General features: G+C 38.3%; 1 protein-coding gene across 4 annotated transcripts in view; it reads left to right on the forward strand.

Moving 5' to 3' along the window:
- EVC2 (EvC ciliary complex subunit 2) overlaps nucleotides 1–23621 on the forward strand; it is a 69208-nt gene that overhangs the window by 10079 nt on the left and 35508 nt on the right. For 3 of the 4 annotated variants that reach the window (XM_027891972.1, XM_027891970.1, XM_027891969.1), the window contains exons 4-10: nucleotides 192–257; nucleotides 2731–2917; nucleotides 4931–5040; nucleotides 5737–5799; nucleotides 9746–9880; nucleotides 11368–11519; nucleotides 21894–22218. In XM_027891972.1, the coding sequence (XP_027747773.1) occupies nucleotides 192–257; nucleotides 2731–2917; nucleotides 4931–5040; nucleotides 5737–5799; nucleotides 9746–9880; nucleotides 11368–11519; nucleotides 21894–22218 (1038 nt within the window). The remainder of the gene's footprint in view (nucleotides 1–191; nucleotides 258–2730; nucleotides 2918–4930; nucleotides 5041–5736; nucleotides 5800–9745; nucleotides 9881–11367; nucleotides 11520–21893; nucleotides 22219–23621) is intronic. The other variant, XM_027891971.1, reaches the window with a different exon arrangement.

The following is a 23621-nucleotide window of genomic DNA, read 5'->3' on the forward strand; positions in this document are numbered from 1 at the left end:
GGGGATAAGTAGTTGCTAAAAATTTTTACTAGGAAAAAAGATAACTGTTGGGATAAAAAAGCACTTAAAGTTGAAGGCGATTGGTACCTTTAATTTTTTAAAAAATAATTTCATTATTTACATAATTTAACTTGTGCTGCAGAATTATAGTATTTTCATACACTATTTAGACTTTTCCCCTTTTTCCATAGCCTGAAGATGTTTCCAATATGTCAGTGTCTTCTGAATTTGGAATAACCCTTCAGAAGTGTGGTATGGTAAGTTTTGTTACATTTGTCTTGTTAATTTGGTAAGAAGTTTGTACCCAAATGTCCTTTAAAAAGTGTAAACTGAACTGTACCCATGCTGAATATTTGGGAGTGTGTACATTTTGATGTTAAGGAGGTCACACCCTCTGTAAGTGGCACAGTTTTGCAATGCTGATTCAAAATGGAAGTCAGTGAAATCTCTCAGGCTTTAGGGGATTTTAGATTGTGGTCAAAGTAAAAACCTCACTGTGAATTTATAAAGGTGTAAATGAGCAAATCCCGAGGATCTCTAGAATAAATCAGCCACAAGACTGGGCAGAGATAGAGACAAGTTTTACAGGATGAGATCAACCTTCTGAATACTCTCCTGGCCCTACCAGCGTCAGGTATGGACTTCTTTCGAAGGATGAGGCATTGAGCCCTGTGATGCCCATTGTGTCTTTGAGCATCCACCACACAGCCGTAGAAAATCCATTGTGTCATAGTCTGCATATTCAGTGGGACTCACCTTTATCACAGTATTTAATAAAAAAAAATTTCATTTGACTCATGTAAGTGCTTATGAAGAGCAAAGACCTCCCCTCTATAAGATACTTTTTAACCTTCCATTTTATTTTTACTTTAGGTGGCATAAGTTGAAAGACATACCTAGACTGTTACTTTCTTTTCCTTTTTTTTTTTCTTCCCTTTTTTCTTTACACTGGATAGATCAAGTCTGAATTTTTATAACTACTGACAGTTCATCTTACCTATCCTTTGGAGAGTGGCTGTTCCTGATCCAGGCCGGGATGCCACTGTCCTTCTTGGCCACCTGGGCACACTGCTGGCTCATGTTCAGGTTCCTGTCAATCAGCACCCCCAGATCCCTTTCCACCTGGCTGCTCTCCAGCCACTCTGTGCCCAGCCTGTAGCACTGCAGGGGGTTGTTGGGGCCAAAGTGCAGGATCCAGCACTTGGCCTTGTTGAACCTCATCCCGTTGGAATTAGCCCAACTCTCCAGCCTATCCAGGTCCCTCTGCAGAGCCCTCCTGCCTTCCAGCTGATTGACACTCCCTCCCAACTTGGTGTCATCTGCAAATTTACTAATGCTGGACTCAATCCCCTCATCTAAATCGTTGATAAAGATGTTAAACAGGACTGCGCCCAGCACTGATCCCTGGGGGACGCCACTAGTGACCGGCTGCCAACTGGATGCAGCACCATTCACCAGCACTCTCTGGGCCCGGCCATCCAGCCAGTTCTTAATCCAGCACAGAGTGCCCCTGTCCAAGCCATGGGTTGCAGCTTTTTCAGGAGTATATTATGGGAGACAGTGTCAAAGGCTTTGCTGAAGTCCAGATAGATTATTATCTACAGCCTTCCCCTCATCCTCCAGGCGGGTCACCTGATCATAAAAGGAGATCAGGATGGTCAGGCAGGACCTGCCCTCCCTAAACCCATGCTGGCTGGCTCTGATCCCATATACTGAGCATGATGTCATATGGTCTGGAATATCCCTTTGGACAGTTGGGGTCAGCTGTCCTGGCTATGTCCCTTCCCAGCTTCCCATGCACCCCCAGCTTCCCTGCCAGTGTGGCAGTATGGAATGCAGAAAAGGCCTTGGCTCTGTGTAAGCTATTTATTATTGCTCAGCAATAATAAAAACATCCCTATATTATCAACACTGTTCAGCACAAATCCAAAACGTAGCATTGTACCAGCCACTGTGAAGAAAATTAACTGTACCCCACCTAAAACCAGCGCATAGAAGAAGGCAATTTGGAAAGTGAGAGGTCAGTAAGCAACTCTGTGCTGAAAATAATTTCATTTAGAGGGTATAATTGCTCAGTAAGACTTAAAGGTTTAATGGAATAAATAATTAAAATGACATGACTGCATGTTGCTAGAGATTGGTGATTAGCTTATGACCTTCACCACTGACTGGAAGCAGAGCAATAAAATCCCAAGTCCACTGGTGGCTACATCCGCCCTCACATGGGAAGGGCGAGTTGAGACAGACAGCATCCTTCAGAGAGTGTGGTTGCTGTGAAAAAAAAGAAAATAGAGACAACACTGCATGGAGAGAATGAATTTGCAGAGAGGGCAGCTTGGAAAAGAAATATCCTCATGGTACAAAAGTTCAAAGTTAAGAATTTTTCAGCCTGTGGTTATAAAGATATGATCCGTTTTTGTTGTATGAGGTATCATGGGGATACTTAGATTCTTGATTACACTTCTGGTTCTGCATGAGCTGGGTTTCCAACTTCTGGCTTTCTGCCACTTTGTCTCCAAGCAACACTTTGACATACCAAAGATTAAAATCTCTGTGGGAGTTTGAGATCAAACTGAGCGTAGTTTCATTTGCAGGTCACTCAGAATGCCTTTAGAAAATAAGTTTCCACATATAATGAAGTGTTATTTGTAATCAAGACTATGAATTTTGCTGTTAGTATGCACATAACAGCCATTTTGCACCATTAATACTAATATTTCCTGCTTTCAGGTGGATGTTGAGCACGACCCTCAAACTGCATACATTACACTTGTGATTAATAACACCAACACGTTGCTCTCAACAAACATTACAGATCTTATCCTCCTGGACAACATCACTGGTCTACACATTCAAAAAACTAGTGGGAATAAGACCACAGATGGCATACAAATTTACAGGAAAAGATTCTTGCAAGGTAACGAAATCTGCAGGGAAGTACCCCTGACTAAACATGTGGAAGAGCATCTGTTCAAATCACAATATTTATTTATTTATTTATGGTGGATTAATTTTTTAATTATCAGTTAACAGAGGTAAAAAACTGTGAAAGATTTTGAGCTGCAGTTTCCAATTCTGTTAATTCACATTTTGACTCCCACCTTTGAACTGCTTCCAATTGACCAGGCACAGAAGTGAGCCCCTGCACTCTGTAAAAGTTGCTGCCATCAAAATGAAAGAGTTTTTTATGACTGTATTTGTTCATTTTGGATATTTTTAAAAGCTTCTGCACAAGCCATTTTAATCATATTTTGAGCCTTCTTTAGCCAAGTGTGGCAGGCTGGCTTGCTGAGATATTGAGGTGCATTGGAATTGCAAAGGGCCATGCAAGCAGGGAAGATGATTCATCAGAAATAAGGCGGCTCTTCTCAGTCAGTATCTGTTCTTTCCAAACTGAGCCAGTAATACAGAGATAAACTTGTTCCAGTCTGATGTCAGTCTGTTCCTTTGGTAGCAGTCGAATCAGTGCATAAATTTTACCTTTCTTGATTTCTTCATCTCCTTCTTCTTAAGCACAAGCACATCAAAAATTAGCAGCTCACTTTTAAGGGTCATGATATTTCTCTCAGAGCTTCAGAAGTCTTCACTTATACCTATTTATGACTGAAGAATCTACGGTTATGATAGTTTTATGGCAAAAGATTTCCAAATAGATAAGGGAAATGAGAAGACTTGGAGCTGCTGTCTGATTGCAGATGGATAGCCAGGCTCCATTTGTAATAACAACAGTGTGAGTAGTAGTACTGATTACAGGGCTGGTCTTTTTGAAAATTTCAGGGAATTGCTGGCTCTCAACAGAGATTCCCCAAGAAACAATGGTTCCTGAGAAAGAATACAAAAATGGCTTGCAGAGCTGATCTAGTAAGCTAAGTTGGAGCCATTATTTAATTTACTTATAATTAGTTAATCTGGAACTGAAGCTAGCTTTTACAGCCCATATACATTGTAGAAATCAGCATCAAAAATAGTGAAGTGGAAGAAAATCCAGGAGAACAGATTTGAGGTTTGGTCATTACTATGTTAATTCTGAAGCCAGACCATACCTTGCCACTAGGGCTGGATAGAAGGTCTGTGCCTACACTGGCCTATGTATTGTTGTGCTGAATGTTAGCCATAATAGTTTTTCAGTACTCCAGTGCATCATGCATCAAAATCCAGCTGAATTCTGTCTGATTTCTCTTTGGTTTCAATAGGAGGAGAGCCAGCCAATTAGTGGTTATAATGTAGGCTGTCTTCTTTATAATAAAAATACTTGTAAATATGTCATGTTGAGTTTTAGTATCAAGAAAATATGCTTTTCAGCACATTGCATCATCTCTTAATGCAGTTTCCAGATCCTGGGCCAAATTTGCTTGAGTTCTTCGAGGCAGCAGTTTTGAAGGATATTGCTGGTCTCAGCTGGCCAGGAACTGTACGCTCGGGGCATGGGGCATCTGCTCTGTCAGAAGGGAAAAGCTCCAGTGCTGTCCCAAGCCTTCCTCAGGGATCTTTGAGAAATTTTCCTCAGACAGCAAATCTGTTGATATCCCTCCTCTCTGGACTATACTGATGGGCTCTGGCTCACTCCTCTGATGAATTCCCTTGAAGTCAGTGTTCCAAGTTTATTGCGGCTTGGGTTCCTAGGACAGCACTTTTGCTGGCAAGTAAGCACAGTCTAAAAAGCTCCTCAAATGTTTTATTCATATTGAACTTTCTTTTCAAATTTGGCAAACATTTGTAACTGCAGCTGAGCCCAGCTGGGTGCTCAGCTCTTCAGAGATCTTCTTGTGTGAAAGAAGACATGCAGCTGTACTGGGTTGTTTTCAAATCAGTTAGCTCCTGTTCTGTGTAAGAAAAAGCACACACAATTAGTTGGAGGCCACTACTGCACTGGCAGATGTAACTCACCTGCTTAATCTATGTGATTGGCTTTTTTTCTCTGGTTTAACAGGTGGAGAACACTTTGCAATCAACTACTCTGCACTTCTTGATGCAAAAGAAATGTGGGATGGCAGGGTCTTGACACTGCCTGCAAAGCTAACTTTCAGGAGTTCATCACAGGTATTCCCTTCACAATTTTACTTTGTCCTTCACTGTTTTTGTGTAAAAAAGGTGGTTCTTGTCTACCTAAGCAATGAGGCCAACATAAAATGAAATGGAGTTCTTAGGAGTAAGTTCTGATTGTTTATTATGAATTTATAAATATTTGTGATATTTATAAATATTAAAGTTTATAAACATGAGTTATTCTCCACAACTTAGGAGGTCATAGACCTCCTTAAGTAAATTAGGTTTGTGTGTGGTCCTGTAGCTTTTTTTTTACTTTTTATATTTCTTTCTAGTTTATCTAGATATCCTGGAAATAGGTATCCTCCACATACTTATGTATCTATTCCTGTAGTCTACGAGATGTTGAAAGTTTTGCCAAATTTTTATTTTCAAATAATTTCTTTTAACAAAAAAATTAATTGGAACAAAGGAAAAACCTCCTTGCTCATATGTAAGACTGTGCACATTGGGATATGCCTCTGTGTGATGAGAAGGGGAGTGTATCTCATAGAGCAGCTGCTTCCACGTCCGTTAATGTTACCCCTAAGTAAGCTGCATTTTCCTATCAGATTTATCTTGGCTTTATGCTTAACTAGAAGTATAGCTTATCTTCTAAGGAGAAACTTTTCTAAAAACTCTGGGCTATTTGCCAGTGGATTCTGCTCTTTTTTTTTTTTTAATAGAGGTAATTTTTTTTATATCTCTCAGAATAAAACACATCTCGTATCGTTGACAGCATCGTTCACCATAACTGAAGAGGAAAAGACCAAGGTAAATTCTGTGATTTGATATTATGTTGACTCTCCTGCATATACTTCTCACAATCTAAACTAAATCCTAGGAGCTAAGGATGTACTGATGTAGTCATGTCTTATCACTCAGCTATTGGCTATTAATCACACACAAGTTCGGTCTTCTCAGATTTTAAGAGGAAGAAAACAGGACTCAGTATAAGGGGTCTTTTCTTGTCTTAAAACATCAATATTTAATACAGAAAATCTAAAAATGCCATTGTACTCCTTGCCACATTTCTTCACTTGAAGAATTGCACAGGCACCAAAAACTGTGGTGAGGAGTATGCTCACCTGCTCTTCTCCACCTTGAGAAAGCTTTTTATCTTTACAAAAGGGTGAGGTTATCCTCCACATCTTGAGAAGGAGTTTCTGTATAATGCTGATACTCAAGCCTGAGAAATAAAACTGCAGTAAGAGTGGCAAACTTTATGTTTGCCTTTCATTTTTCAGAATGAGTAGTGTATTTGGAGATTGTGCACAGGGGCTTCTTGTTCCAAGATTCTCTTCTGCTGGGGATCTCTGCCTTCTCAGCTTCTGTTATTGTAATAAATGTGTTTCCAGACTTGGCTTTCTCATAATTGAAGATCAAGTGCCCATTCTGTTAAAATGAAAGCCATAATTAAACATGACATAAAGTAAAATTACACATAAGCTAGAGAATTCATTCTTGGATAAAGATCTAGCAATATTTAAAAGAATTGGACATTTGTATAGCTAAGACTTATCCATGGAATTGCCATAAATGTATTTTTTGGAAACTCTTATTCTTAAAGGTGTAAACCATGCAGTAGCTGACTGGCTTATAAAAATAGTTTCATGAATGCTTTTCTGTAAAGTTCAGTGGGAACTGTTCTTCAGCAGTTTGTGATGTCTAAGCTAGGACTGTAAGGTACATTGGTCTTGGCCCACCGTGGAAATGTCTGTAATCTGTTGCTATACATAAAACCTTTTCAGTGTGTTTGGTTTTTTTTCCCAACTTGAACCTGATAGTTATGCCTCTAAAGGTTCTTTGGGACTATTCCATCAGTGGGTAAAATTAGCTCAGCTGCATTTGAACTTATTAAATGAACAGATTTTTTAATTAAAATGTGTGGTAAAGGTGTGGGGAAAATACTGTACATTTTTAAAAAATAAAGCTTAGAAGTTATGGAACACACCATGTTTCACATGCATGGTATTTGGCTTTGGGCTGTGGCCAAGCATAAGGTGTTCAGAATGAAATCAGTTTGTGCAAGGAAATTATGATTAGCAGAAAAAGGTGTGACATATTGTATTTCATTCATCTCTTCAGCTGTCAAAAATGCTCTCCATCTCAGATTTATTTGTTAAAAATCACTGTTTGGACCTGTTCATGGCTATGTTAAAGCCAACACACATATGTGACTAAGTGGATACAAATTGTTGGGGATGGAAAATAGAAGAATTAATTACAAAATCAAGGGAGTGCCATGTTAGATTGGTCCCATCAGCTCTCACATGGTTTGCTTGCGCACTTGGCTACTCTGTTGTTGTTTAAAGTTTTACAAACCCTGTGGATTTCTCTTCTGTGGTGCTGGAAGAAAGTAATTGGTTGCCTGGGACAAGATAATTTTGTGGGTTATGAAAAAAAATATGAATGTTGCTTGTCTGAGTGTCTGTGCCAGATGTCTTCCTGTAGTGCTTCAGGGGCCTTGAGTACTCTGTACTTCTACCCTTGGCTGGGTGTGTTTGATGCTGAATGGGAAGCTGTGGTGAAAAGGACAAAGGGAAGTTTTCCCATTGATACCTTGGAGTTTTGATGTTTTGATTTTTTAGAAGTAATTATGTGGTAAAGGTAGATTTTAGAGTAGCAGCAATATTACTCTTTACCCTTAACACACCAGCTCAAACCCCTGTTACCCATTCCCATATCAATTCCCTAAATTCCTTAGCATGTTTAGTCTCTTTTTCAAGGCAGAACATCCTAACCCTGTGCAAGAAGATATAGATATAGACCCAACAACCTTCAGGCCTAGAGTTCTGGAAGGCCTCCAAGGACATGACGTGCTCTGAGGAAGATGAAGATGAAGAAGAGGGGGTCCCAAAACGCCCCCAGACCCAATTTCCAAGAGGCGTGGCAGGGGCAGAACCTGGGTGGTGGCAGGACGGGGATTGGGCGAAAATCATTATAAAACTGTGAACATCTCGATTGCGGGAGCGCGCTGGGGTATTCCAGAAAGCCTGGGGGCTCAGTAAAACCTTTGTATCTTATCTCCTACATAATTTAGCTTGGAGTCTTCTTTCCTCCAAGCTATTTAGGCAACAGCTATTTAGGCAACACCATCTAAGCATGTTGTGTGGGATAGATGACAGTTACTTTGATCTGATTTTTACGAGGCTGGCTTCCCTCAGAATCATGCAAAGCAGTTTTTGAAAGAAACTTGGGCCTGCAATGCCTCATCCCACTATTGGGATGGCTTTAGAAGTTAGCTTAGGGAATGGCTTCTGTGGCTTACTGGTGTGTCAGTGGTCTGAAGGTTGACCTGCAGGGCCAACACTGGTCCTGACTCTGGCACCTGCCCTGCATCTTCCTCTGTGGTGCTTTCAGATGGCGTTAAACACCAGCTATGTTCTCCTCATGGGCTTTACAGCCCCCACAGTGACATGGACTGTCCTTCCAGAGCCCATGTTCTTTAAGTGTAAAAAACCAAACCATATAAAGAAACTTAAGCACACTTTTGTCATAGAGCAATTTTTGATTCTAAGTGTATAATACTGTGAAGTAAACTGTGAATCTTTTTGGAACTGTGAAATAGTAGCCTGTATTAATGTTTGATCTTGATACTGACATCGTTGCCTAATTCAACTGAAAACACGTTGAAATCAATGACTGCTGAGCAGCTCTACCAGGTTTGAGAAGGTGAACCTGTGAAGCAAAGTCTGACATGAAGCAATGCCTTTCAGTTAGAGATATGACAGATTATCAATGTATAAAAACATCAGGGAAAAAAAAATAGGCAGTAAAGGATAAAATTTGCTATTAAATTGTAATAAACCTTTCTCAAATTGTGGACCATACTTGATTATTGCTTCCTATGCAGAATTACTATTTGCTCCATGGAATACTGTCAGATTTCTGCTCCAAGAGATGACCCACCCAGCTTGCAAGCAGCATGTAAATTATTTACAGTTCCTAGCCCCAGAAGAGTAATTAGGCTTTGGTGAAACATTATACTAATAGCTATGCTGCTTTTCGTCCAGAGATCTCATAGAACTAAACAAACACTAAATTAACTTTTGCTACATGGAGCATGAAGTAAAAATTAATTTTTAATGCAATTCAATTTAAAGATTAAGTTAAGAGCTAAAGTGAAAGGTCTGCAAAGTTGTTATCTGTCTCACTGTTCCACTGCTCCTGCTATTCTTTTCTGACTCAGGCTGATGCAGAAGCTGCGAGGGTGCACGTAGATTGGGTGGGTTTGGGAACTGTCAGTTACATGTTTTATCTTGAACTCATATTTGTACTTCTTCCCTGTGCTCAGTTTTATTGAATCAAGAAATGGCCATTAATTAAAGGTAACCAGCATCAGACTGACTTTCAGAGCCGCTGAGCAACATCAAATGACATTAATTTCAAAAAGACTTAGAAGAGTTTGGTGACTTCAGAAAACAGGCTATTAAACATCGGACACCCAAAAGCCACAGCACGTAAAATTCAGTCTGTGGGAGTTTTGTTGCTTAGAGTTACACATGAATTTGGAACGTAACAAAGCATGCTGACTTTGAAACCTATGGAAAATACACTTTGCTTGAAAATATTCATTCACATGTAGGGATTATATAACATAATGCTGAGAAACCATTTAAAAATAATTTACTAAGTTTCTTACAGTTATGATCTGATCTTTATATGTATTTAAAAGGTACTTTAATGTAGTTTTAATGATATGATCTTTTAATTTCAGATTATGTACAGCCACGCCATCACTGCTTCAGGGTTCTTCATCTCTTTTTTCATTTCCCTTGTATTGACATGTGCTGTTTTCCTCATAATTTACCGAACCCAAATATTAAAATGGAGTTTCTGTAGTAAAAACCAGGTGAGTCATACTTTCTGTGAGGGTTTATTTAATTTTTTTTGTCAATCATATCTGATGATATAACTTGCTAGCTAAGACAGATCGTCTGAAGAGTTTTTGAAGATAAATAAAAAGCCACCAAGTGGTGGATTTGATTCACAGGTAATGTAGGCTTTACCTGTATTCTTTAGCACAGTCAGATTTAGAGGTGAGTGTCAGAATGATAACCTGATCAAAACAACTGCTGTCAGTACTTGGATGTTAGTTCTAGATTGAAGAGAGATTACCCTTTGGCTATTAATTTCCTTTCATATTCTTCCTTTCCTCCTCTCTATCCCTCAAAATTAGAGCCACAATGTCTCTGGGTTATAAACAGTTGCCAAGGGAGTAGACAACTTGCCTTGAACATAGCAGAATTGGGTACAGATTTTTTTCTATTTTTATTATCGGGAATAGAGATTTGAATTTTGGGTTCTTAGTTCATTGGATGTGTCTTAATCTCTTGAGTGATTAGCGAAACAGACGTGTTTGGAGAAGGAGCATTTTCCGTGTTCTTTATGCAAGCTCTGCCAGTTTGGAGAAAATATTTCAGTACTTACTGGAACGGAGAGGGAAAATACAGAATCTGATAAATATTAATCAAGTTGGCCCAAATCCATCCCTTGCTTCCATTAATTATTTTTGTATTTATGTAAAGTAGAGCAACTTCAATGGGAGGGAGCTAGAGACTTCAGTTAGAATATTACCATGATGGGAACAGTCCTCTAAGACAGGTGTGCCGAGGGGTTTGAACCCCTTATCTGCCCAAACAGCAGTGCATCTCTCATCCCTCTGGGCTGACCAGAGTAGCCCACAAATCACTTGAAGCCTTATTTCCTGTGGTTGAATATTACACTGTTGATGTTTTATTTATGATATGTTTGAAAGTTAAGCTCTTTAAATGAAAACGATATGACTTGTTTCCTTTTACAGAAAAAACTGTGATAATGAAGTAGTGAAAATGGTCTGGCTTAGTCCTAGCATCAGATATTTATAGTGGGTTTTTTATATAGTAATTTTATTAACCCTCAGTCTCAAGGGCATCTCTCTGAACTGAGTCACTTCCATTATGCATAGGATTAGTTTTTCATTTTGTTCACTCGTAACGCTGTAATCTTACCTTATATAATTTGTATATCAACAGCAATTTTTAAATAAATTAACCTAGAAAGTTCATAGTGGAAGGTAACTTCCTAGACAACTTTCACAAGTGTTCTGTGTTCTCCATTAATTTCTTCACTTGTATTCCAGATCAGTTATATACTAAAAAAACCAGCCTGAAACAGTAGTCATATATTTGATTTCAGATACATATCTGAATTGCACAACCTCTTTATACCCTCTCCAGCTCTAGAGTTTGATGATAAGTAGTAACCTTCTCACCCATAGTTAAACTGCAACAAAATTAGATCAATTACTTATTATAATTTTTTCCTACTTCCTCTTTTCTTGATTTTTTTTTTTTTTAGGAGATACAGCATGAACTCAGCCAAAATCACAAACTGGAGCATTCTCAGTTTAATTCAGGTGATCTCTTCAGTGAAGATATAATTATGAATGACCAAATCATCGATATTCTATTCTTTGAAGAACCTGGCAATATGCTTCAGGCTTTAGAAGAGTAAGAATTCACTGCTATTACATCATGTTTATTACATTTATCATCAGTCAAATCTTTGATTTGATTATTTGTCCTTTATTGGTTTTTTGTAGTGTCTGTTTAGACATTTTACTGCACTACCTGAATCTTTTGAACTCTTTTAAACAACCATCTATGGGAACTGAAAATTATATTTGTATTGCTTCACCTGTAGAAGTCACAACTCTGTCTAGGCCTTAGACATGCAAGACTTCCAATCCAAACGAACATCTCGTTTTGTTTCTGTGGTTCAGTAAGTAAAGGGAAACCTTTCTGTGTACGAGGAAACGTTGAAAGGCTGTATTCTACTCTTGCTGAACACATTCTGCTTTCAAACGGGTGGCTTTTGTCCTAGAAAAGAGAGCCCCTGCTGGGTGCCAGCATTACTGTTCAGCAGCCTATTTTGGAAGTACCTGGATCAGAGTCTAAGGTGTGACAGTTTGTAGTGCTTCCAGAAAGATACCACGTACCTGTAATCAGTGGGACCATTTGGTAGAGCAGAGAAAATTTCTTGATATTGTTGAAAGGCCAGTCAGGGTGGTTTGACTTTAACTGCCATTAAAGATCATCTGTTCTTCAGCTGAATTTGATAAAAAGGTCTGATGTGAGGACAAGAGAATGTTGTTTATTCAGTCTTACCTTGAGCTCCTGGTAAGTGTGGTGAAAGGCAGTATTATGCAACTATAAAATCTGTAGAAGCTGAAAACTTATAGAACCATGGATGTAATTTTCTTTCTTAAAGGGTAACTAACAGCATTATTATTTCCTGTCTTTTCTTGATAATTAGGTACTTATCTCTGTAAATTGCACATTGGTCCTTGCTTTTATAACTGTATAGCAACTCAGGCTTTGAGAAGACTTATCCTGAAAATCATTATGTGAATATTAAGAAGAATAGGATCAAACATTTTTTTAAAATCACTTTAGTATTAATTTATTTCAGGGATAGTTAGGATCTATCTAGGTTGAAAAAAAAAAAAAGCTGGACTATTTTCAGATACATTATGGATTAGAAAGGTAAATATTCTCATAAACCTTTGGGTAGGTTTATTTTTTTAAAAGAATTATTTTTAAAACTTTAAAACAGGATTCATATCTTAGGTATGTCCAGGGGCTAAAGTTTTTTAATATTCTTATGAAGCTTGTGCAAATGTCTTTTCCTTCCTTTTGTTTCCTCACAGTTTCTGTTTTTTTTAACTCTATGTAGAGCATTGCAGTGAATAAAGCAGATACCCATTAGCAAACACTCACTAACCTTCTTCACATTCTGAGCTACCTTCTCCTACTTCTAGGATGAGGATAGTAGATAGACCACAAAGGTATTCAGAGTTACAATGATTCCTGCTATGAAAGATGATTGAAATGGTGATAGACATTATTGTGAATGGCTCAGGTCAGCCCCTACAGGTCAGTGGTGGGTGCTTCCTAATTCTATTTAGATTATCTCATTTCATGTAGTTTTAAACTGGACCTTCTGTTTCATTCACTGTTACACAGATGTACTTAAGGCATTTTTTTTTCTATTCTTTCCCCCTTTTTATTGGCACTCATTGAATATGTGTGTTTAGTTACTCCAAACCCGTTCCTCTCCTGTCTTACTGGTGGTGCAGTTTATCTGACTGAGGGAGGATCTCTGGAGTGTGAATACCTACATCAGCTGGCCCTGAGTTCCCTTTTTCACTCAGGAGTGTAAAAGAGCACTTGTAGGGTGTATTCTCATTCCTAAGCAGACTTCCCGAAAGTAGTTGTATGGCTGTTGCGTCCACTGACCTGAACTCCTGGAACCTGGGCTGATCACCTATAGGGGTCTGGAGGTGGATGAGGATCCCAGTCCTGCAGGCTGGTTGGCCAAAAAGGCTGGAGCAGTACTTTAGTGCCTATATTAGAAACATGCAATATTTTTTCTGCTTTCTTCAGTAGCTTATAATACACTCCTTGTTCTATCTCTCATTGTTAACACTTTGATATTTAGCTTTGGATGCTTCCTCATCTAATAGTGCTGGTTCCTTATTTGTTCTTTAAGTTGGGGCAAAGCAGTCCGTTAGTTTTCTGAACTGCATTACTTAAAAGTGTCATTTTAGTGTTGTACTTCTAAACTGTCATACGTTTTCTCTAGATTTTTAGCTGATAACAAAGGTAAAATATTGTACTGTTGTCATAGGAGCTTCTTATGACAGCGATCTAGGCTAAAACCAGACTGATGTAATTGTTCTTGTAATTGTACTGAATTACCTGCTTTGAAGGTAGTAATTTTTGAAAACATAATAGGAAAAAGAAAAATGGTGCATTTTTAAGTTATTAATGGATAATTGCAATGAATTCGAATTCTGTGCCTGAGTTAAATGTTGTCATTTTACTAATTGTGGTCACAAGCAGTTTATTAACAATGTTGCATATTGTTTAATTACATTATTGACATCCAATAGAATATTTGGACTTTCAGTAAGGAGCAAGGAATGAGGTTTGTTTTGTCTCATGGGAATGGCAGTATACGGAGGATAAGAACTGAGTCTGTATTTTGAGTATATTTTTAGTGTCATATATATATACCAATATGAATGTTAGCATCATAATACTTTTTTTTTTAGTTATTATTTTGGGAAGCAAGAGTATAGGGACTTTTGTTAGGGAGATTTTGATTAGGTATTTTCAGCCAACCAACATCATCTTGCTTGTATGCTAGCTTGATAATTCCTTCTGCATGTTTTGGTGCAGGTATGCTTAATTTTTGTCTACATAGCACATATGTAAGCTTGGCAAAATAATTGATACATTCTTTTCAAATTGCACTGCGATAGTAAACATGGTTGGAATCATTCTGGTACAAATGAGATAAATACTCAGAAAAGTAAGAGCCACAGGATGGGTTTGTGTTCTTTGCAACATAGAGCTGTGTTGTCTTTTAAGAAGTGACAGACCCAAATCATTTAGCAGATACATCAGGAGCATGTGTTCAGTATTTATGGACAGGAACAGCTTTGTGGTGTCAGGGGGGTTGGCTAGAGAACAAAACATACTTTTAATGTTTCATAAGGAAGCTTCTTGGTTACTGATTTTGCGAGTTTTGTCTTAATAAGGCATTTTCCTGATGAACATTATGCAGAAAAATAACTTGGCTTTTATTCTCAGTAGGTTCCTTGCTGTGTATATTGCTGAATATCGGCCCATGGGCAATGAATGGTAATGAGGAGAAGCTATATGACTTGAATGTTTGACGTGCACACTAGAGGATCATGTTTCAAAACATTTTGGGTCTCTTTTTCTGTATGTCTAGAACAGAATATGAGGAGAGTTGAGCAGTTGGGGTTTGTGTCCGATGCGATGAGGTTTGACCATGTTCATAGTCTTTTATATGATATAGATACATTAAAGGGAACTTAATTTCTTTAAATGGTTTTCCACTGCTGCAACTTTTCTTTTTAATCTTTATTTTGTACAGCTATGCTTCCTTTAGTTTGTCAGAGCTCTAGCTGAACTTGAACTCCTCTTTGCTGATACACAATAAATGATGATACAAAATACCAGTTATACTGGGAAATGGGTAAGTAATATGTGCACATTGCAGCTCATTTTTTCCTGTGGTAGAGGACATTGAGGCCAGTGAACTAGAGAACAGGATCATATTGTCTCCAGAGAGCTTTGACAGAAAAATAAAACCAATTTACTACCATATTAGAAGTTCACTTTTACTTTCTAAATGTAAATTTCTTGCTGTACATGTCAATTTGAGCAGATGTGTTTGTTTTTTTTTTTAACCCTGGATTCAAATGGAAAGTCCCAAACAGCCCTGCCATAGGCAGGAACACCTCCCACTAGACCAGGTTACTCAAGGCCTTATCCATCCTGAATTTGAACCTTGTCAGGGCTGGGGTATAAATGATCATATTCGCAAAGCTGCTAGACTTGAATATTCCTACACAGAAAATGGTGAGAAAGAGTTACACTATTAGTAAAAAAAAAAATGAAATGCTAAATTTCTGGTTTTTGTAATTTTGAAAAGTGTAATTAAAATTCTGGAATTTTAGAAGGGAGAGGATATTTAGTAATCTGTTTTTGTGAAATGTGTACAATATGGGAATACACCTATACATAGTAATCTCGTTGATATAACAATAAGATGCAGTGAATGCACATGCTATAAACTCCAAATCCTGCATTTGTACTTCTGTGTTATGAATGCTTTTATAAAGTTGACAGGTATGTAAACTATACATCAAAGAAGTTCAAATGCTTAATATGTGATAGGAACCTATCAGAAAGGGGAACTGAAGAAAGCTAGTAATTTGAAATTAATGAATACATATCTTTTTTCATCCTAAAAATGTCACTTTTCTTTGATGTTGGCTAAGTATGAAGTGTTCAGATTTACGTGGGTCATTTCTGCTGTCCACCCAGAACCATTTGTCTTATCCAGAAAAGAGTCTCCTTTTGAGAATTATGCTGTGAGTGATATTATATTCAAAATTATATTCCATATAATTTTGAAAGAATACTCACCATGTCTGGGTAGATCAGAAGAATCTGAGTAGATCACAGCAAACTCCGGAAGCTCCTCGGGCATTAATGCATAATGCATATAGCCATAATATTTATTTATGCTTTTGTTAGTATCCAGGCTGAAGTTGATGCTTTTGACATCAGTGGTAAAATGTGTGATGACTTCACTGGAAGCAGGGCTGGAGTGTTTCTTACACTCTTTTTGCGTAGTCGTTTTTCAGTGAAATAACCATTTTCTGAGTTTTGTTGCAACAGCTGTATTGTAGGTAGCTGTATTTTTAAAATGGATTTTCTTAAGATCTCTCATTTATCAGATTTCTAATTTTTTGCAAGCAGTGCAAAGGTTTTCAGTCTCTTAAATGCTGGAATTTTTAAAATGTTTTTTAGACAGATTAAGAATTGAAATACCTTTCTTTATATTGCTGTGGAGAATTAAAGGAATTTGATAGTTGAAACTGCTGCCAAATCTAGTGCAGAGACTTTTAGCGTGTTTTCATGAAGCTTTTTGTTTTCTGAAGAGCTATTGCTCTCTCAGCTCAATTTATCATCTTTTTAAATTTTTATTTTTTAAAAAAATTATTGGTTTTTTGCTATACAGCATAGGAATCCTACTTGTGGTTTTGTCAGCATTCTGACTTCTTCTGGCAAGCTAAACTTAACCTCTGACTCATCCATGTGAAAGCATCCTTAGAAAATCATGTACCTTTCTTAGCAATTTCATTTGCTGGTGTGATGTCTTGTGTTCTCTGTGGGCTCATGTGTGAGCTGTGCTGAGTTTACGCTTGGCCGTGTAAGTGTCACAGGACTCACAGATGAAGTGTCCCAGTTCAGAGCTGGCTGCAGGCCAGGACAGCTACTGGTGTAGCAGAGACATCTTCAGACCTCTGCTGACACAGCCTGTCAACAGGCAGAGACCAGGGAAAGGCAACGCACTCCGCTCTGGCAGAGGAGTGTTGAATAATTTGGGTTTGGGCAGTCCGTAGCTGTTGGTGGCCGTTCAGACCTCATGCCATTACCACTGCTTCTACTTTAGCACAGTTTTGGTCTCCTGCAAAGGTTTGTGCCTTGTCATGCTGCAGCCTGTGTAAATCCCTGCCCTGAAGTGTTTGCAGTCTCTGTTGAGACTGCACCCAGCAGGAGAGCATGGGGAGCAGAGGAGGGAAAAAAAGGAGGGAGAAGCTGAAGGCAGGAAGCTACAGGGGCTGCACAGAGGGTCCACGTTGACATGGTACTTTAAAAAACCAATAACAAAACACAACAACAAACAAACAGACAAAAAAAGCAGGAAAACCCAAAACAGCCCAACTTACTGAGATAGTATTACTAACCCCTCAATAAATGGATTATTTAGGAAACAAACCACATCAGCAGCTTTCAAAGACCTCTGATGCCCATTACACTTGAACTGGCTTTCCTTGCTTACTGTTGCTAAAGCCAGCACTGCAGGGACTGGTTTCTGTGATTCTCCTTGTCTGATCCTTTCTCCATCTTCACTTCTCTGAAGTATGACAAGACAACACAGACAATAACCTGGGCTTTGTCTTCCTTTTTCCTCCTTCACTGCAGCTGTGCCACTGTCACTGTGCCCAGGGGTACAGGACATGTGCTACTCTGGCTCAGGCTCTAACAGTGGATGCCACTGAGCTGGGAGCACTTGTCTGTCTGTCTGTTCTTCCCTGTTTACTTTCCTCTCTCCATCAGGAGCTGGTGCAGCTGCTGTGCCTTGGGGCTCTTAGTCACTGCTGCAGTGGGAACAGTGGAGACAAACCATCCACAAATGGCCCTAAATGACATGCTTTTCAGGAGCACGTGTGTTACAAAGCAATACTCTTGCAAAAACTGCTTCCTCGGAGCTCAGATCTCCTCTGGATCCCGTTGTAATACATATGGTACTAATTGGAAAATAAGAGATGAGCCTTCTGAAAATGACAGGTTTTTGTTTTGGTGAGAAAATGTTTCTCTCCCTTTTAGACTTCAGAAAGTTGTGTCACAGTAGTTCCTTATCTTTGCGAAATCAGAATTAGTTTTAAAAATGTGTTTGAAAACCATCGGTTATTTTTAGGACTGTTAAATTCAGCAGCTATTAATGCTCCTGTTTAAAAATTCCCTCTGTGGGCCTGCAATTTGAATAATAAGACTTAAAGACACAATTACTTGGTCGTTAATGTGAGGCTTCCTTTTTTTGTAGTGTGTTGTGTTTTGGGGTCTCTATAAATTAACTGTATTTGCTTTCCTGACCCTAGCTGCTTTTCTGTATTATTTTATTAGGTCTGTGGAGAACATCTGTTGCATGGGCACTCTCTCTGCTTCTCTGTATTTGGTATCTGGGATTCTCCCCTTCCGGGTCTTCTCTGACAGATCTGTATATCCTCTTCCTCTTCACGTGAGTGAAAAATCTTTACACTTGCTGTTTGCAGTTTTCATTTTCTATGTGTCTGTTCACCTTCCCTTGCCCTGCCTTTCCTCCCTTTTGTGCCATCCACCTTCTGTACTGTCCTCATCCATTTTCTGCATGCTTTGTCCAACAGGAGCTTTGATCTTTTTCATCAATAGGTTGCCATCAATTACCAGTACTTCATTAGCTTTCATGTTTCTATGGTGCTGAGTATGCCCAGGAAGTGAGGTGAGACCTTTTAAACTTCAGTTCTTTAACAAGCACAGTGCAGAGCATTTAAAGCAACTTATTAAATGTACCTTGGCTTGAGGAGAAACAGAGTGTCAGGCTAGAATTTTTTTTTCTACGTATCACAAAACACTTTTAATCTGTATTATTGTAAATGTTGTTCTTCTGGTGAACTTGAATTAAGACAAATTAAAGCATTTGGTTTATTATATGTACTTGATTCCTGTGTTGTAGTGACTGCTAGTGTTTAAAACACCAAGACTTCCTAATGCAGCATATTAGGCCTGCCCTCAGCCTCTCTATTCTGAGTAAGAGCTTGAGTCAAGATTTCTGGTGCATGTGATGAGCTTGTCTCACTCCTACTGGCTCCTATGTAGAGGTCACAGACCAGAAGCAAAGCAAATCACATGGAAGATAGATTTCAAGTGTTTTAAAGAGACACAGCTTTTCTTCGATTGCCTTTGAAGAAAGGTAATGGTCTGGCTGCTGTCTTCCAGGATGTGACCTGGGAGAGCTGTGATTTGTAATTTCTTTTCTCCGTGCTGTTACCCTTGGATTGGTGGAACAGTTCATGTGCTTCTTCTCTTTCACTGCCTTCTTCACAGATGTGCTATCAGGAAAATGAAGAGTGAAAGTTACAGGTTATATGTACCTGACACGAGCCTCATTGCTCGCTTGCTGACACACCAGCATCAGGTGAACTACCCCCATTGCTCCTCCTGCATTTCACATCATGTGGAGTAACTTGGGTATTGTAGTTTTGGGGGGTGAGAGAGCATGGAAATCTCGCTCAAAATGAAATCAGATTGAGTCTATAATGACTTGCAGGAAATAGGAAGAAATGCTGTTGGAAGACTGAGGGAAAGATAATAGGAAGTGTGATGATTTTGGCTTTTATTGTTGGGATCACTGCTGAAGAAGACTGGAAAAGTAACAGTTAAGGAGGTGGGTGAAGAATGGCTTAATCTTTTTTAAAGCATGCTTTAAAAAAACCCTGTATTTGTGATAAGGAATAAATTATATCAGTGTGGTAGAACTGTGAAGTGTTGCTCTATAGGGAGAGAGAAGGAGAATTCTGTCTTTAACATCTCAATAAGGGTTAGTAGGTACTGGGACCATGCATGAAAAACAGAAAAACAATGACTAAGGAACTTGTTATTCCACCAAACAGAGAGTGGGGGATTGAAACAAATCAAATTCCAACTAAAAGGATGAGGTTAGAATTTTCAGGTCTTAGAGAAATTACCTAGTGGAACAATTAATTAGTGTTATTTAGTGCTCTGTTAGGGCATGCTTGAAAACCAGGATGAGATATGTCTCACAGAAAACAGATATGCTTCAGTTAACTCAGAGCTGCTGAACTTAAAGCAGGAGGTAAAACAGAAAAATAGATCTGGTGGCTTGGATTTTACAGGCTAGTCATGAATTGGTGAATTTGTGAAGGGAAGCCTTCTACCACTGCCTGATAGTTGTTACGGAAATGTTACAGCATAAAGCTCCCGTTTTCTGCATTCTTGTTGTTATTTAAATACATTTGCACAACACTGAAATATTTTTTTCAAGTTGTTATAAACAAATAGCTTGGTGGTAGCTGGCTGTGTCAGCAAAGGTCTAGGACTATAAACAAAATTACTTAAGAGAAAATACACATCTGCACTGCCCATTTAAAGTACCTGCTGTGGTGCTTCAGCATCCTGTCACCCTGATCCTGCTGTCACCTGCCCTCTGTGGCTGCCCTACTGTCCTGGAGTGCGGATTCTTCCCAAGCAGAGGGAGCAGATCAGCACTCTGGGACACTTGTCTATGAATGTAGGTGAATGCCACCCAAGAAGGCTGTGTGCCTTCAGGTGGTGTCCTGCAATATCCATCTGTACACAGCACAATGAATCTGGATGGTTGTGTTGTCTTGGGGATGTTAGAGCCAATATTAGCTCTTACAGGATCTTCCGATAACTATGAAGAAAGTTTCAGGTGCATGAAGTTTCAATTGCAGGGATTCCTGCTCCTGTATGGAAGGAAGAGGGGGTAAAATGGAGGAGATTTTGTAGCTGCAACCAAACAGCCCTGCAGATCACCAAGAGGAGTATGGCTGTCACCAATGTGTTTCTGTGCTTTTGAAAGACTGCAGCAGGAAAATCTGTTTGTGATAGATTATCACAACTTAAGCTAATGTCTCCTAAATATTTGAAGTATTTGATTCATTGTAAGAAAACAATTCCATCCCATTGATTTCTAGATGGGGAAAATACATCTCTTGTGTTAACAGAAGGGAAATGATAGTAATACTTCACTGATTTGGTTAAACTTTATTTGCTTAGATAAGGAAAGGAAAGTTTGACCAAAAAAAAGAATGGATTTAAGCTCATAAAAGTGTATTTTTTGGATCACAAACAAATTCATGTGTATGTAATCCACGTACAGAAGCATACAGTGCTGTGTGGTCATGAATTTTGACATATAGGGCAAAACCCACCTAATTTTCCAATGTTAAATTGATTTCAGAATAGGCAAATGTACAGAATTTAGAGTAGTTACATAGTATATGAAATTAGAATCATTATAGTTTCAATTTAATTCTAAAATAAATGAGAATGTATTCATGTGCAACATGACATTTATTGCATTTTGAAAATGCCCTTGTATTTCCATCTTGTTTTAATCTCTTTTCTAGAACTCTCTTAATGTTCATGAGAGACAGATATCAGCTATTTTAATTTATTTTTATCAGCACATAATCAAAACTGTCCGCTCTTCCCTGCAGAGAAGGGATTACACCAGCACAGAACATGAAGCAGTGATGTATCAATGTAGATGGGTCAGTGAGTTTAGAGCTATTTTACAGTCAATGAAATTTGTAGTCTATTCAGACACCCACTTCTGCTTCCTAACAGAGATGGTGGGGTTTGTTTTGGTTTGTTTTTTTGGAGAGAGGACATTTGTATTGGCTTTTATCTGAGGGAATGTTTTGAGTTCTATTAAAGACAGACTTTTTCTGTCTGAAATGGAAATGCAAGGATGGACATATTTCATTAAAGTTGCTGTGGTAGAAGTTGACTCACCCTGCTTTTTAATGAATGATTACTATCATGATTAGTAAACTCATATGCTGTGATATTCCTGCACTTTTCTGACTGCCTTTTCATTATCCAGTATCGAATGACTCTAGATACCCTTATTTTCTGATAGAAATTTCCTGTAATCTGTGATTTCTTTTGGTCCCGATTACCCTTCTACAGTTTGGATGTTGCCAGCCTGACACGGGCAGATGCTGATCTGGAGGCACAACGAACACAGATATGTAAAGAAGTGATTGGTATGATGTTGAAGAACATGGTCTTAAGTCACAACCTCTTTCCTCACGTGGAGAAGAAGATAAGTTCTGTTTTCAAAAAGCGGTTTCTTGCAATGGAGAAAGAGATTCAAGAGGAGTATGAAAGGAAGATGGTGGCTTTAACAGCTGAATGTAATCTGGAAACGAGGAAGAAAATGGAAGCTCAGTGCCAGAAAGCAAGAGCTGCAAATGAAGAGGCTGAGGAACTAATGAAGAAAATTAATGAAAAGGTAAATCTGGTATAAAATCAAAATGTTTTGAACGATATGTAGTTTTCTGTAGATGATTTATCTTTTAGACTAAAAAGGCTCAGTTATTCTCTTAGAAGAGTAAAGACAAAGATTAAAATTTAAATATGTTCAAAAATTCAGATGTCATAATTAGGGTAGTTGTTATTAAAAATTTGTGTTTTACTTCACCAGAAAATGAATTTGTCTCAAAAGAATCTGTGACACCTGAAAACAAAGGATTGACATTGGGTTTTTTTATAGTCACTTAGTTGCAAAGTGGTGTATTTTTATTTACTGCATTTTACTGCAGCAGCTCCTGAGATCCCCAGTCAGACACTGTATAAAGTATTTTGCACATTCAGAGCAGAACAAACTCCTTGCATCATAAACCTACAATCTAGGTAAAAAGGTTCCAGTATTTATGTTCTTGTTTCTAAGAAAATGAGAGTATAAGCACAACCAAAGGCTGATTTCCCTCCAAACTGAATGAAGGCAAACAGAATGATCTGTGTTTTAGGCAGAGCAGGAGGAAATACTTCTCTTGGAAATAGCCTCTGGATAATAGGTAGGTAGTTTAAGTCAGAGAATGATTCTTTACAAGTTTAGAGTAAAAGCTTAGTGCTTATATGGGTCACTTTTATTCAAAGATCTCTGTCCAAATGGAGAAGTATCATTACCCAGGATTTCATAGGTAGTTAGTAGCTGGAAATAGAGCCTGGATCACCAGTCTGACATCCCACAAACAAAGTTATGCTCCAGTTTTCCATGTCTTTTTTCAAGTATATTGAATGTTTACAATAGAACTGATTTCCCCTCACCTTTTCTTTTATTATTATTTTTAACAACTTCACGTGACTGGAGAGGATTCTGATAAGTTTTGAATATTTCATCTCCGTAAGCTTAAAATGCAAAAATTCCCAGGATAACGTTTCATGGTTGTCTGTTAAGAGGATGACTTTGTGGGATATCACATACCCATAATTGATAAGAACTTTTATGATAATTCATGATGGCAGTTTTGACGAAAGAAGTTTTTTTTCTTGAGTGTGACTTATTAAAGGTATTCCAGTATGTTGAGGCTCTCAGGAAGAACTGTGTTTTGTCAGGATATTGTGTGAAGAAAATTGATGGCACAAGGCTAGTAAGCCAGCTGAATTTCTTTGACGTTTCTAGCTGAATTTTAAATTGGGACTGTAGGAAGCTTTCAGTACCTGTTAGATATTCATAACTTGAACTAGAGCTTCTAGAAACTCAAAAGAAAGGGCAAGGAAGAAATACTTGTGGACATAAGGATGAGGTGAATTGTATCATGTAGAAGACTTTTTCCTTCTGTTGGTTATACAAGGAGTTTAGACTAGATGTCTAATGCTTAGATTGACCTCACTGAGATAAATCCTCCTTTA

Source organism: Empidonax traillii, unplaced genomic scaffold (genome assembly GCF_003031625.1).
Source record: "Empidonax traillii isolate 1590-97213 ecotype Southwest subspecies unplaced genomic scaffold, ASM303162v1 scaffold336:size770142, whole genome shotgun sequence".
Taxonomy (NCBI): Eukaryota; Metazoa; Chordata; class Aves; order Passeriformes; family Tyrannidae; genus Empidonax; species Empidonax traillii.